The sequence below is a fragment of the Pipistrellus hanaki genome (genome assembly GCF_964339955.1).
Source record: "Pipistrellus hanaki genome assembly, chromosome: 10".
NCBI classification, from domain to species: domain Eukaryota; kingdom Metazoa; phylum Chordata; class Mammalia; order Chiroptera; family Vespertilionidae; genus Pipistrellus; species Pipistrellus hanaki.
The window spans coordinates 19,070,637-19,084,350 of NC_140512.1; the positions used below are offsets into that span (position 1 = coordinate 19,070,637).

A 13,714-nucleotide genomic window follows, 5' to 3' on the forward strand; every position below is an offset into this window, starting at 1 on the left:
GGTTAATACCAAATAGACAATTAACAGCTAAATCTTGTTACATGTATATTGGATTTACCATCTATAATCGCTGTTTCTGTCCATTCTTCCATTTATTCTTAGAAATGGCCAACAGATATATTTTTTAAATAAAATAATTTCTATTCTAGTATCAACCTGACTATTTAGTTGATGTGTGGGGGGGTGGGGCGAAGGGGGTATTCTTTGGATTAAAGAGAACATTCACTATAAAATTTTTAATTTGTATGCTACTTGAACTTTATAATAAAGAGTTGAGCTGGGACTGGTTTGGCTCAGTGGATAGAGCGTCGGCCCGTGGACTGAAGGGTCCCGGGTTCGATTCCGGGCAAGGGCATGTACCTGGTTGCGGGCACATCCCCAGTGGGGGGTGTGCAGGAGGCAGCTGATCGATGATTCTCTCTCATCGATGTTTCTAGCTCTCTATCCCTCTCTCTTCTTCTCTGTGAATAAATCAATAAAATATATATTTTTTTTAAAAAGAGTTGAAAAAAAAATCACTTGTCTCTACGGGAATTAACGAAAGGAGAAGGATGGCACTTTGCCCCTTCAGAATATGTATGAAATCATAGCACATGCCAGTAAATGCATGCTACTGATCAACATATAAAAGAAGCTTTGTTTTCAAGTGACCAAAACACAGATGTTGACTTGTCCCCAATTAGTTAGTCAAATTTTAAAAACTGAGTTATTTTGAACTAACTTGACAACATTAACTCAAAATATATGATTCTGCTGCCAAATCCAATGTGAAATTTCCAGTCCTCTCTTCCTTAGTACATGACACAGCCAATCACTTCCATTTTGAAATATTTCCCTCCATAAAGCCACTAATTATCCCTCTTCTTGTTTCTCCTCCTTCCTCACAAGTCATGCTTTTTAGTCTTTTGCTGGTCACTCTTCCTGACCTATAAAACTGGAGGGTTTCAGTCCTTAGAATGTTCCCCTTCTTTATTTATACTCACTCCTTACGTGTTCTCCTTCAGTCTCTAGCCTTACATCCCACCCACATGCCAGCCATCTCCACTTGGATAACTAAAAGGTATCTCAAGCTTTACATGTCCTAACCTGGAATCTTGATTCCAACCTGAAGCACCCATGGCTGTTTGCATCCATCACATTCATCATATCAGTAAATGGTCACTCTTTGTTTAGCTCAAAAACTGCATTTTGGGATTCCTCTCTTTCTCTTACACCCCACAGCCCATCCTCAGCAAGTCTTAAAAATATTCTTTTGAAATATATTCAGAATTCATTTCCTGCTGCCTCTGCTTCTACCATCCTTCTCCAATCTCTCTTCATCTTTTATTTGGATTGCTATGAAAGCCCACTTATTTGTCTGCCTATTTCCAGATGTGCCTGCTATGAGATTATTCTCCACACAGCAGCCACTGTAAGACTTTCAAAATGTTCAATCACATCATTCCCATATTTAAAAACCCCACAAGCTTCCCATTTCATTCAAAAATAAAATATAAAGTCCTTCCTGTGGCCCCTGGCTATATAGGACTCTACATTACCTGCCTCCCAACAGCCCTGATAATCTCTCCATCTCTCTGACCCATTTACCATTCCGTCTCTTCTCCACTCAGTCTCAGCCACAGGCACTCCTTGCTGTTACTCAACTACATTAAGCACAGTCCCCCTGGGCCCTTCCCTTTGCCTACAGTACTATTCCCTGGATTCCCACACTGCTTGCTCCCTTACTTTCTTTAGATCTCTACACAGATGTCTTTCCTAACTACTCTTTTTGTAAGAGAACTATCTTCCATGCCCATCATTCTCCTTTCTTTTACGCAGTTTCTCAGCTCCCTTCATTCTCAGCTCGAAGATGTGTTTCTTTGTTCATTACCTAATTTCCTACTAGAAGATAAGCTTCTGGAGGCAGGACTTTGTTTTGACTGCTGCGATACTTGCAGCACCTACAGCAGTGCCGAGCACAGTAGATCCCCAAGAAACACTTATTAAGTGAAGGAGAATGGAGGAATAAATTCTGTTTGTCCAGGCAGAAGCCAACAAAGCTTTTGACATAATGTGAAACTCACTGATATTACAGTCAGAAGAAATATATTTCAGTTCTGTTTTTGCTACTTTTGAATAATGAGACTACGGCTGCACACCTATTTTCAGTATTCCGTCTCTCTCACCTTAAGGGTCACCATGCAATAATTTTCCCTTTTGTCATGTGAAATCAGTGACATTTTCCATACTTAGGGGGGGTTACCTTATCATTAATATTTATTCCTATTTTTAATATATGTGAAACCGTACATTGCCTTCCTATGTGCCAAGACAAATATTCATCGAACTTGGACCAATTACTTAACTCTGTCTGAGTCTAAGTTTATTTATTTATTTATTTATTTATATTTTTATTGATTTTTTACAGAGAGGAAGAGAGAGGGATAAAGAGTTAGAAACATTGATGAGAGAGAAACATTAATCAGCTGCCTCTTGCACACCCCCTACTGGGGATGTGCCCACAACCAAGGTACATGCCCTTGACCAGAATTGAACCTGGGACCTTTCAGTCCGCAGGGCGCCGCTCTATCCACTGAGCCAAACCGGTTTCGGCATCTTTTATTTTATTTTTTTAAAAATACTGTTTTATTAATTTCAGAGAGGGAGGGAGGAAGGGGGAGAGAGAGAAGGAGAGAGAGAGAGAGAGAGAGAGAGAGAGAGAGAGAGAGAGAGAGAGAGAGAGAGAGAGAGAGAAATATCAGTGATATTGGCTGCCTCCTGCACTTCCCCTATTGGGGATAAAGCTGGCAACCCAGGCATGTATGCTTGACTGAAATTGAACTTGGGACCCTTCAATCCACAAACTTATGTTCTATCCACTAAACCAAACCAGCTAGGCAGTCTAAGTTTCTTTATCTATGAAAGTAGGGTTGAGAAGTGAAATGTGAGGAGACCGTTTGAATTTTAAAATGTATACTAATGATTTAAGTATACCGAAAAAACCTAAAATAAATCACATTACAATGTCATTATAAAAAGATTTCATCTCATGCTTTGACATAATCAGTAGTCATATAAGACATATCCAGGGTAGAGTATCTACTACATTTGTGACCCCAACCATTCTCTATTCCTGAGCACTCAGCAATACCACATTTTTCAGACTTTTATGATTTATAAGACCTATAATCCTGGCTATGAAATGTGGAGGAAGTGATGCTGAAATCAGATTACATAATATCGATTATGGGCTATTCATTTGGACTCCCACCTAATCTCTCATTTCACAGAACCAGTGCTTCTTTCTCTCTTAAAAATATTCCTGTATAAGATCTTGATAAATATTTTTTAAGCTAAAATATCTTTTGATGATTTCTTAAGGCTTTTGTTGTGTGGTAATGTTAGTTTTAAAATTCAAAGTCCTTTTAAAGTATTGTTTATAACTTTAACCAACTGGTTGCTTACATATTTCTCCAAACAAGTAGTTTCAAAAAAGAAATACTAAAATATTTGGAGTAAAGTGGCATGACATGTGCAACTTAGCCTTAAATGGTTCAGAAACACACACACACAAACATACAAACACACACATGCATATACACTATTAAGCAAATGGAGCAAAATGCTAATAGCAATGCAGGTAAATGGTATATGGTGTTCTGTGTACTATATTCATTATTCTTATGCGAATTTAAAACTATTTATTGTATTGGTTGATTTTAGAGAGGAGAGGAGAGAGAGAGAGAAAAAGAGAGAAAGAGAGAGAGAGAGATAGAGACATTGATTTGTTGTCCCATATATTTATACATTCATTGATTGATCCTTGTTTATTTCCTGACCTAGATCAAAACCACAACCTTGGCATATCAGGATGCTTTAACTAACTGAGCTACCTGGGCAGGGCTGAAACTATTTTAAAACAAATATGCTTTAAGAAAAAAATATCAGCATTATAAAAAAAATCAATGCTTCTCATATATTTCCTTTTAATATCTTCCTTGCAATTTAAAACTTGTGATATAATGTTTTTGTCTGATAATATGTTTTTTGGAAATTTAAAGCAGAATTTTCTACATAGACACAATTCTCTGTGCCCATACTTTATGCTTTGCCCTCAAACATAGCTCTGGTGTAGTTTATGTTGCCTCTCAAATACTTTAAATTTTCCTTGAGTGTAAAAGAAAGAGATGTGCATTATTGATACCAACTTATTATATTGTCAATATAAGAAAGAAATATTCTGATCTAGTGAAAACTTTTAAGATCATGTTTTCTAGTAACATAAAAAAATTTAAAATATCGATCAACAATAATTTATCGAAGGTTCTCAAATAAATAGGGGGCTTTGTTACATTTTTATATAAATAAGAGCAGAATACCTGACAAGGATTAATTATAGTAATTACTCTGAAGTTGCTTTGTTCCAGACATCAAACAGACTCCTTGCCCTGGCCAGTGTGGCTCAGTTGGTTGGAGCGCCCTCCCATACACCAAGAGGTGGCGGGTTCGATTCTGGTCAGGGCACATACCCAGGTTTCAGGTTTAACCCCTGGTTAGGACACAAGCAGGAGGCAACTGATTAATGTCTCTCTCTCTCTCTCCCTTCCTCTTTTCCGCTCTCCTTCCTCTAAAATCAATTAAACAAACATATAATACTAAAAACCCCACCTTGTTTAAAAAACAAACAAACAAAAAACCCAGCCTCCTTGGATGGAAAGTGTAATGATTTCTTATCCCATACTAGGTTGAACACTGGCCAACAAACTATTTATATATAAATTTGTATATTTCTTGAGCTATTAAAATAGAAAAGTAGTCAAGAAATTTCTGTATTAATCCTGGCTTATACCATCTCATTTTACATAATTAAGTATAATACTAGCTTTTTTTTAAAAAAATGAATATTTATCAGGTTAAGTAAATATCCTACAATTCCTAATTGATTATGAATCTTTGTAAAAAAAATGTATAATTAATTTTATCAAAAACCAGAAAAAGGGTATCTATGGACATGATTATTATTTTCTTCTTTGACTTATCACTTTAATGAATTGCATTAAGAGATTTATAATTTTCAATCCTTTCATTCTTGAAATAGACCATATTATGCTAATAAAGTTCTCCTTATTCTAATTTTATTTGTAATTTTATATCAACATTAATATTTGACGTTGGTCTAAAGTTTTTCTTTTTTCAGGTTCTGTTTTATTTTTCACTATCAGACTTTACTATTGAAGTTATAGTAGATGTTATAAAAGCAATCAGTAATTTTTAGTCTTTCTCGGCTTTAATATAATTTAAATAGCATTACAGTTATCATTCCCTGAAGGTATAATATAATTCACTTTTAAAATTATCTAGCTCTGGAGTGGTGGGTTGGGTTTGAGGTTTGGTGGTACAAGAGCAACAAGAGAGCAAATTCCTTTGTTTAGGGCATTCTGTATTCCTGATAAATTCACAAAGGGGTGAAATGTTGAATAGGCATGTCACCAAAGAAGATATATGAATTCTAATAAACACACAAAAAGGTTAGAGAAATATAAATTAAGACCATAAAGAGCATCATCATTAGAATGACTATAATCAGAGAGACTGTGGATACCAAGTGTGGGAAACAATGGGCAGAAACTGGAAGTTTCATACATTGCTAGTGGATAGGTAAAAAGATATGGTCATTTTTGAAAACAATCTGGCAATTTTATAACAATTTAAATACATACTTGTCATTTAACCCAGAAGTACCATTTCTAGGCTATCTACCCAGAAAAAATGAAAATATATGTGCACACAAACACTTCTATCCAAATGTTCATAGCTACATTACTCATAAATACCCTAAACTGAAAACAACCACTATTGGTGAATTGGATTAAATGAATTGGCATATCAATACAATGGAATACTACTCCAGCAATAAAAAGAAATAAACTAATCCTAAATGCATCAACATGGGTAAATCTTAACAGCACTATGCTAAGTAAAAAACTACATATAGCAATCCCACTTCTGGAAGTATACCCTAAGAAAACTGAAACACCAATCAGAAAGAATACATGCACCCCATGTTCATAGCAGCATTATTTACAATAGCTAAGATCTGGAAACAACACAAGTGCTCATCAGCAGATGAGTGGATTAAGAAGTTGTGGCACATTTACACAATGAAATACTATGCAGCTATAAAAATGAAGGATCTCTTACCCTTTGTGACAGCATGGACGGATATTGTGCTGCATGAAATAAGCCAGTTAGAGAAAGACAAATATCATATGATCTAACTTGTATGTGAAATCCAATAAACAAAATAAATTGATGAAAAAATTGGTCCAGAGCCATGGATGCATAGAAAAGAATGACAGAGCTCAGAGGGGAGGTGCGTGGAGGGGATGGGAAGAGATTAACCAAACAACATATATGCCCATGGACACAGAAAATAGGTTGGGGAAGGCCTGGGGAAGGGGATAAGGAGGGGGAAAATGGGGGACTTCTGTAATACTGTCAACAATAAAAATAAAGACTTCATACTGTATGATTTCATTTATATAAAAAAATGTAGGAAGACAAAACTGTTCAGAAAGCATCCTATATAAGAAAAGCCTAATATGCAAATTGACTGAACGGTGGAATGATTGGTTGCTGTGATGCTCACTGACCACCAGGGGCAGACGCTCAATGCAGGAGCTGCCCCCTGGTGGTCAGTGCTTTCCCACAGGGGGAGCACCTCTCAGCCATAAGCCAGGCTCACATCTGATGGTGGTGGTGGGAGCCTCTCCCGCCTTAGTGGCAGCTCTAGGGAGTAGCGAGCAGTTAGGCAGTAAGGAGTGAGGGGACCTGGACTGTGAGAGGGCACAGACTGGGCTGAGGCCTCCCCTTGCCCCAAAGAGCATGAATGTAGTGCACCAGACCTCTAGTATTCGAGATAATATGGGACTAGATGAAATGGAGGTGATGGATGATCTAAGGATTATGGTGACTATTACACAACCATATTATTTTAGCAAAATTTACTCCTTATACACAGTTTATAAATAGATATAAACAATTTCAAAATGCAGTTTTTCTATTATCCACGCCTTTAAAAAAGTCATTATGTATAAAAAGTTTCCAAACTTTTTTTTCTATGAATCACACAGTGTATGCTGCATATCGACTTTCAGTTACACTTTTTGATATCCAGAACCTGTATGCTGCATATCGACTTTCAGTTACACTTTTTAATATCCAGAACCTGTTACAAAGATTCGATTTTCAATTGCATATTATGAAGATATGACTATTAAATTAAAAAATATTTGTTTTACTTACTCTTAATGAGTGATGAGAGAAATGAAAACACACTGTCAATATTTAACTAATTATGAAGAGTTATTTTGTGATAATGTCTTAAGAAGGTAAAATTTAATATGTAGGATAGTTCAGCTAGCAGATTATTTTTCTTTTTAAATATAGGAGCGCAATACTTTGCATAGTGTTGCTCACAGTTGCTCCGGACTCCGTGTCCCTTTTCACACAAGGGAGCAACAAGGTAAAAGCTTCCTTGAGGGGGAAACACCTGCAGAGAAGGCCAAATAAATCATAAAAGGCGCTTCTTTCTGCTTGGCCGACTTCATTTGCATCTCAAACTGCCAGGGCTTTCGTGCAGTTTTTAGTGCTTTGACTAGGCAATCGCATATGTTTGCCACACGCGTGTTCTTCACGCATGAGCTCCTCACAGTACTGCTCCTTCTGACCCAGCCGTGCCAGCTTCAGTGCTAATTTAGAATCAACAGACGTTTAATGAGCACCTATTGTGGACCATCCAATACTAAACACACTACCGTAGGATTATCCCTCCATAACAGACAAGACATCTGGTTACGTGGAAAACGAGGCCTTACCCTGACCGCTTTCACTTATACTGTTTTCAAGTATCCTCTCTCTCTGTTGCCTCTTTTTCTTTCTCTCCCTTGTTTTGTGGATAATCAAGAACAAAGTAGTAGAGATATGTTTAGCCCATCCCTTCCCCACAAAGTAGAAGAGAAAAACATCCAGAGTTCAGGGCTCCTCACTGCTCCCACTTCCAAACATTGTCACCTAGAATAGGCAGCCTGGCACTGCAGCCCTAACCCTGCTCCGTAATTCCCTCCTCAGGAGCTGGAAGGCACTATGTGTAATTACTGCGGGAGCAGTGATAACATATGCTTCATCCTTCCCTATAGCAGTGGAGGAAGTATGAACAGCATTGCTCATAACTCAGAAAGATTTTTCTACAGAGACACAGATCCCGGTGTCTTTATGGGGATTACCAAGACTATACAAGGGCTTGGAAGGGATTGAAATCCTAAGTGCAAATCAGAGCATTGGTTCCACTGGAAAAAATCAGTTTTTTTTTTTTTTAATTAAATCAATGGGAAAACCAGTTTGAGGTCTCTACAACCGATGCATTAACAAATGTGTGGACTATAATAATCCACTTATACTTAGGGATTCAATGTTTACCTTCCAAGTTCACAGCGCTATACATTTGTAAGACTGAAAGCACTATTTTTGTTCTGTTTAATATAAAATAGGGAAATATATATTCTCAAAAATTAAAAAAAACAAAAACCACACACACAGCTTCCTAAACTCATGTTTTCCTGTTACTCTTTTTTACCTTGATTTTTAAAAGTATGATTTCATTCAGCTCCAGAGAAACTCCCCCTTTGGCAGTATGTTTGGGAAGGCCTGACTATCTTGCTGCATATGTAATTGCCGCGCCAGCCAGTTTGATCTTACCTCCTCGATGGATAATCAAAGAGGTCTCGCTTCCCATGGGACAGTCCTTAAGTATATCCACTACTTCCGTATGGCTCAGGCTCTGGACGTTCTGCTGGTTGATCTCCACAATGAGGTCGCCTTCACACAGGCCAGGGCATCCCTGAATGTCCAGTATTTGTTTCACCCGCTGTCCGGTAGGGCTGTCGGCAATGGTGAAGCCGAAGCCCTGGGCACCTTTCACAATGGTTAAGGTCATGAGTTCAGCCTGGGTGGCCCCCGAGGAGGCCATGGACACATTGTCATCGTGGACAGGAGGTGGATACGTGCCATCTAGTTGGCCATCTGCTGGCATCGAGTGCAAAGAATGAGGCGGCCGATCTGTGATGTCCGGAACCGACTGTGAGGTCCGAGAAATGTACTCCAAATACGTTTCATAGTTATGCCTCCCGTTGACCATCACTGGAGGCGGCCTCTCCATGATTGCAAGGGGTGGCACCAGGCTGTTGGCAGGGTCTTCAGGATCAAAGGGCAAAGGGTAGCCACGACACAACACCAGGCTGACACTCTGACCGATGGGAACCGACTGGAAAAGCTTGACTACATCCGCGTGCGTGTGTCCGAGGACACACACTTCATTAATATAGACAATGACATCACCTGCAAGGAAAAAAGAGAGAGACGGACAAAGTGAGGTAAATCCAATGAATGGCGGCACAGGGAAGTGGGATTATTGATGAGGCTAGTGAGAGTGGTGCTGTTTCTCCGTAAGCAGTGAGGAAATCCACTAGGATAGCATTTAAATTTACTGCAGGTGACTCAAGATTGCAACAGGTCTGCCAACACGTGTACTGATCAAATGCTGAAAAAAAAAAAAAAAGCTATATGGTTGTTTTTGAAGTTCCGAAACAACTTCATATTCAGAAAGAGACTGTCAAAAAGAAAAGTTGGAAAGAATTTGTACCTTGAAGAAGCAGTCAGTCTATGCTTCTTTTTCATCTTCACTGTATTTTAGTTGATAAAATTTTCAAACTATTGAGAAGTTGTAGGCATAGGTTTTGGATGAAAACTTTGAAGTCCCAGTACATGGTTTTATTTTTGCTATCACTTGCCTGAGTCAGCTACCTTTTTTATTTTTTATAGAAGAGGAAAATACTTTGCCCATTCATATATATATATATATATATATATATATATATATATATATATATATATATATTATCTAGAGCAAGGTGTAATTGCAAAGATTTCAGGCATACCTGAGTATAGGTTAAGAGCACAGCTATTGGAATCAGGGATCTGGGTCCATATCCTGGCTCTACTACTTAGCAGATATGTAACATTGGGCAAATGACTTACCTGCTTCAGCCACAGTTCCTGATTGGTAAAGTTGTTGTGAGGAGGAAATGAGATGATGCTGAAAAAGTGCCTAGTCCAGTGCCTGATACATTGTGAGCACACAATAAAGGTGGACCATTATTAATGCTATTGTTGTTAAAAATAGGATGAAGGCATTTGGAACTCTGGCTTTCAAACAGGGAGCTGCCCTAGACTCATTCTTTCCTCTTACAATGTTGATATTTCTGTAGATCTTCTCAAAAAAGGCATTTGTTCTCTCTCCCAATGAATTAACACAGAATTACAGTAGTTCACTGGTTACAAGATAACTTATGAGCCGAAACCAGTTTGGCTCAGTGGTAGAGCTTCGGACTGAAAGGTCCCAGGTTCGATTCTGGTAAGGGGCATGTACGTTGGTTGCGGGCACATCCCCAGTAGGGGGTGTGCAAGAGGCAGCTGGTCGATGTTCCTCTCTCATCGATGTTTCTAGCTCTCTATCTCTCTCCATTCCTCTCTATAAAAAAATCAATAAAATATATTTAAAAAAAGATAACTTATGATATAAAAAATGCCCCAAATGTAAATTGCTCATTATAAAATATATTCAAACAAATAGTACTTTTCCATGGTTTTAATTTGCATCTCCACATTGCTAGTGAGGGCGAGCAGCTATTCATATGTTTTTATTGTTCACTTGGGTTTTCTTTGTATTACATCTCATTTCTCCATTTTTTCTATTTGGATAGATTTTTGTTGTTTTCTGTCAATCTCCATTCTACATCTTCATGGTGTGGTAGACATTACATGGGTTAGGGGGTCAAAGGCCTTTGGTCTGATTACCAGCTCCACACTTACTAGCTGTGTGACTTTCAAAACTAACTTAAATCCTCTGTGACTCGGGTCCTTCAGAAGTAATGAGGAACAATAATAATGACAACTGACTGATCTAAGGGAAATAACAAATGAGATCATACTGGTGAAAGGGTTTGTAAACTATAAATTGTTATGCAAAGGACTGCTATTTCAATCATCACTATCTGTCCTTGGTTATTTGCTTCTATAAAATCAGGAGAGTCCCACCAAGATATTCCCACCATAGTTATAATCAAGGATGAGTATCGGTTTCTGAGTGGGCAAATCAAAGGCAGGAAGGTAACAAATGACACTTTCCTCTAAGGTTCTCCCTCACTTTAATCACTGTTAATAAATTCCTAATCCCCAAGCAGGCTTTATTCTTCCCTCTGCTATGCCAGAAATTCATGGGGAGTGGGGGGTGGGGGTGGGATTAAGGTAACGTTCAAAGTTCTCAAGGTTCCCTGCCAGGTCTAAAGAATAGTTATTTGAATTATAGTGATTAGTGTTACCTATTTTTGAGTTTAATGAGATCTTGCTATTTAGAAACAGAATGAGCGAACTACTTGTGGTTCGAATAAGACTGCCTTTCATAATTTGTGGATAGTTTCCACTTGGTGCAATTTTTCAAGTCATCAAGCAAGCGAGTGATAAAGAGCCTTACAACGATCTCTTTGTGGAGCTACACAGATTTCTGAATGTAAAAGATGAGTGGTCCATTATCAGAGTTAAAACTATCTAACAACTTGACCGCATTCAACTGCTCACTTTAAAAAATATGTAGCTGCCTAGACATGCGTCATGCCAAAATTGTTGTAGGTGGGGATGTAAGCAAACATTTGCTTGTTCAGATAGAACTGATTGGGGAGGATATTTATAGACTGTGCTGGATGAATGTCATTTACATGGTGTGACATAAAAATATGAGCCACCTGGTATATGTCACCCGATGGTGCCATGTCAACTCCTGGGACAGTCTGGGCTTAAGAGCACAAAAGGGATGTCATTAGAAAAATTGGTGCTAGCCTCAACTTTACTGTCCTACTCAAGAGGGAGAATTGGAAAAGAATCATTTCATCCATCTTTCAATTTATTCTTTTATAAGTGGAATTAAAATATCTCCCCTCTTTTCTCTTTCACAGGGCTATTTTGAGAATGTAATCATGTTTGTGAAAACTTTTAATTTTACCAAGGAAAGGTTCTTCATTAAAGTAAGATGAGGCAGCTCTGGATGATTTGGCTCATTGGATAGAAGTTCACCCTGCAGACTGAAGGGTCCTCAGTTTGATCCCAGTCAGGGCACATACCCAGGTTGTGGGCTCGATCCCCAGTGTGGGGTGTGCAGGAGGCAGCTGATTAATGATTCTCTCTCTCTCCCTCTTCCTTCCTCTCTGAAATCCATAAAAATATATTAAAAAAATATAAGATGAGGCATTCCTTTTGAAAGCCAAGCACACAGTTTCATTGCCACAGTGCCTGCAAGGCAACATTATTTTCTATGTGGCCATTCACTTTAGGCCATATTGAGGCCAGATGGTTTTAGGGCTACTGACAAGCCTATTGGTTAAATTTGGTGTGACTGATGAGCTGGGCATCCCCATTCGGCTGATCTCATAATGACCCGATTCCCATTTATGGGAAGGAGCAAGGAAATGAGAGTGAATCTGATGAAGCAGAAGGTTTAAAACGGCCTGACCTGGGAATATTTTCTAAGATAGTTGGTTTCTTTCTTAGTTATGGAAATAAAAATATAATATTGGATACCTCTTGGGTACTTCATCAGTTTGGATAAAACAGAGCCCTCTTAAAGGATTGCTTTAAATGCTTTTATTTTTATGCCTCTTTTCTCTGCTTCCACATATTCAAGTCACTGTGGTCTGCAGAATCTTTACTTCAGCTTCTCTCATTTATCACTTGTGGTCTATCTTCCTCGACTACCATCTTGGATCAGACAAGAATGATTTACTTCATACTTCATTCTCATCCTATAGTTCTCTCGAGTAAGTTCAGACTATTCAACCTTTAGACCTATGGTGTAATACTCTGTAGACAAAAGTCTTTCCAACTTCTTTTTGTCTTCACCACCCAGTAAGTTACCATTCTTGTAAATATCGAATCTTTACTGTTCACAATTTACAGCTGGCTACTTGCCTTTTAGTTGAATCCTGCTGTTCCTCCACCCTCAAGTGCACTTCTTTACTGTGTGTAACTTCGTCCCAACCAGATAATCTCTTTCCTTACCTCTTCAAAGATAGCTTTGGTCATGCCTACTCAGACTGCTCCTCTCTGCTGTTTGTGACCACAAATTTCTCAGACCTTATTTCTTTGTGGAAGTTTCTATCTGTTTCAAGTTTTCATTATTTTTAATAATGATACAGAGGATCATTATTATCTTGTGATCTCTTTACTTAGGTATTTGGGATAAACTCTTATTGAGTAAAGGATAGAGAGATTTAATCAGAGGAAGACTAGAATAGATGATGTAGCTAAGTTTATTGCCTTTAGTGTTTCTAACTTCTATTATGGCCAAGTCACATAGATTTAAAAACATATATATTTTTAATGATTTTAGAGAGGAAGGGAGAGGGAGAGAGATAGAAATAGCAACGATGTGAGAGAACCATTGATCAGCTGCATCCTGTAGGCCCCACTGAGGATCAAACCCGCAAATTATGTAAGTGCCCTGATGGGGAATTGAACTCCTCATTCATAGGTCAACACTCAACCACTGAGCCACGCTGGCCGGGCAAGTCATACAAATTTTTTGCTAAAAGAAACAAAATTCTCATAGACGATTCCATCCTACTAA

General features: G+C 38.2%; 1 protein-coding gene across 8 annotated transcripts in view; it reads right to left on the reverse strand.

Moving 5' to 3' along the window:
* Window positions 1–13,714, reverse strand: part of MAGI2 (membrane associated guanylate kinase, WW and PDZ domain containing 2) — a 1,098,541-nt gene that overhangs the window by 188,023 nt on the left and 896,804 nt on the right. For all 8 annotated transcript variants that reach the window (XM_084897036.1, XM_084897035.1, XM_084897034.1 and 5 more), the window contains one exon: window positions 8,737–9,375. In XM_084897036.1, the coding sequence (XP_084753162.1) occupies window positions 8,737–9,375 (639 nt within the window). The remainder of the gene's footprint in view (window positions 1–8,736; window positions 9,376–13,714) is intronic.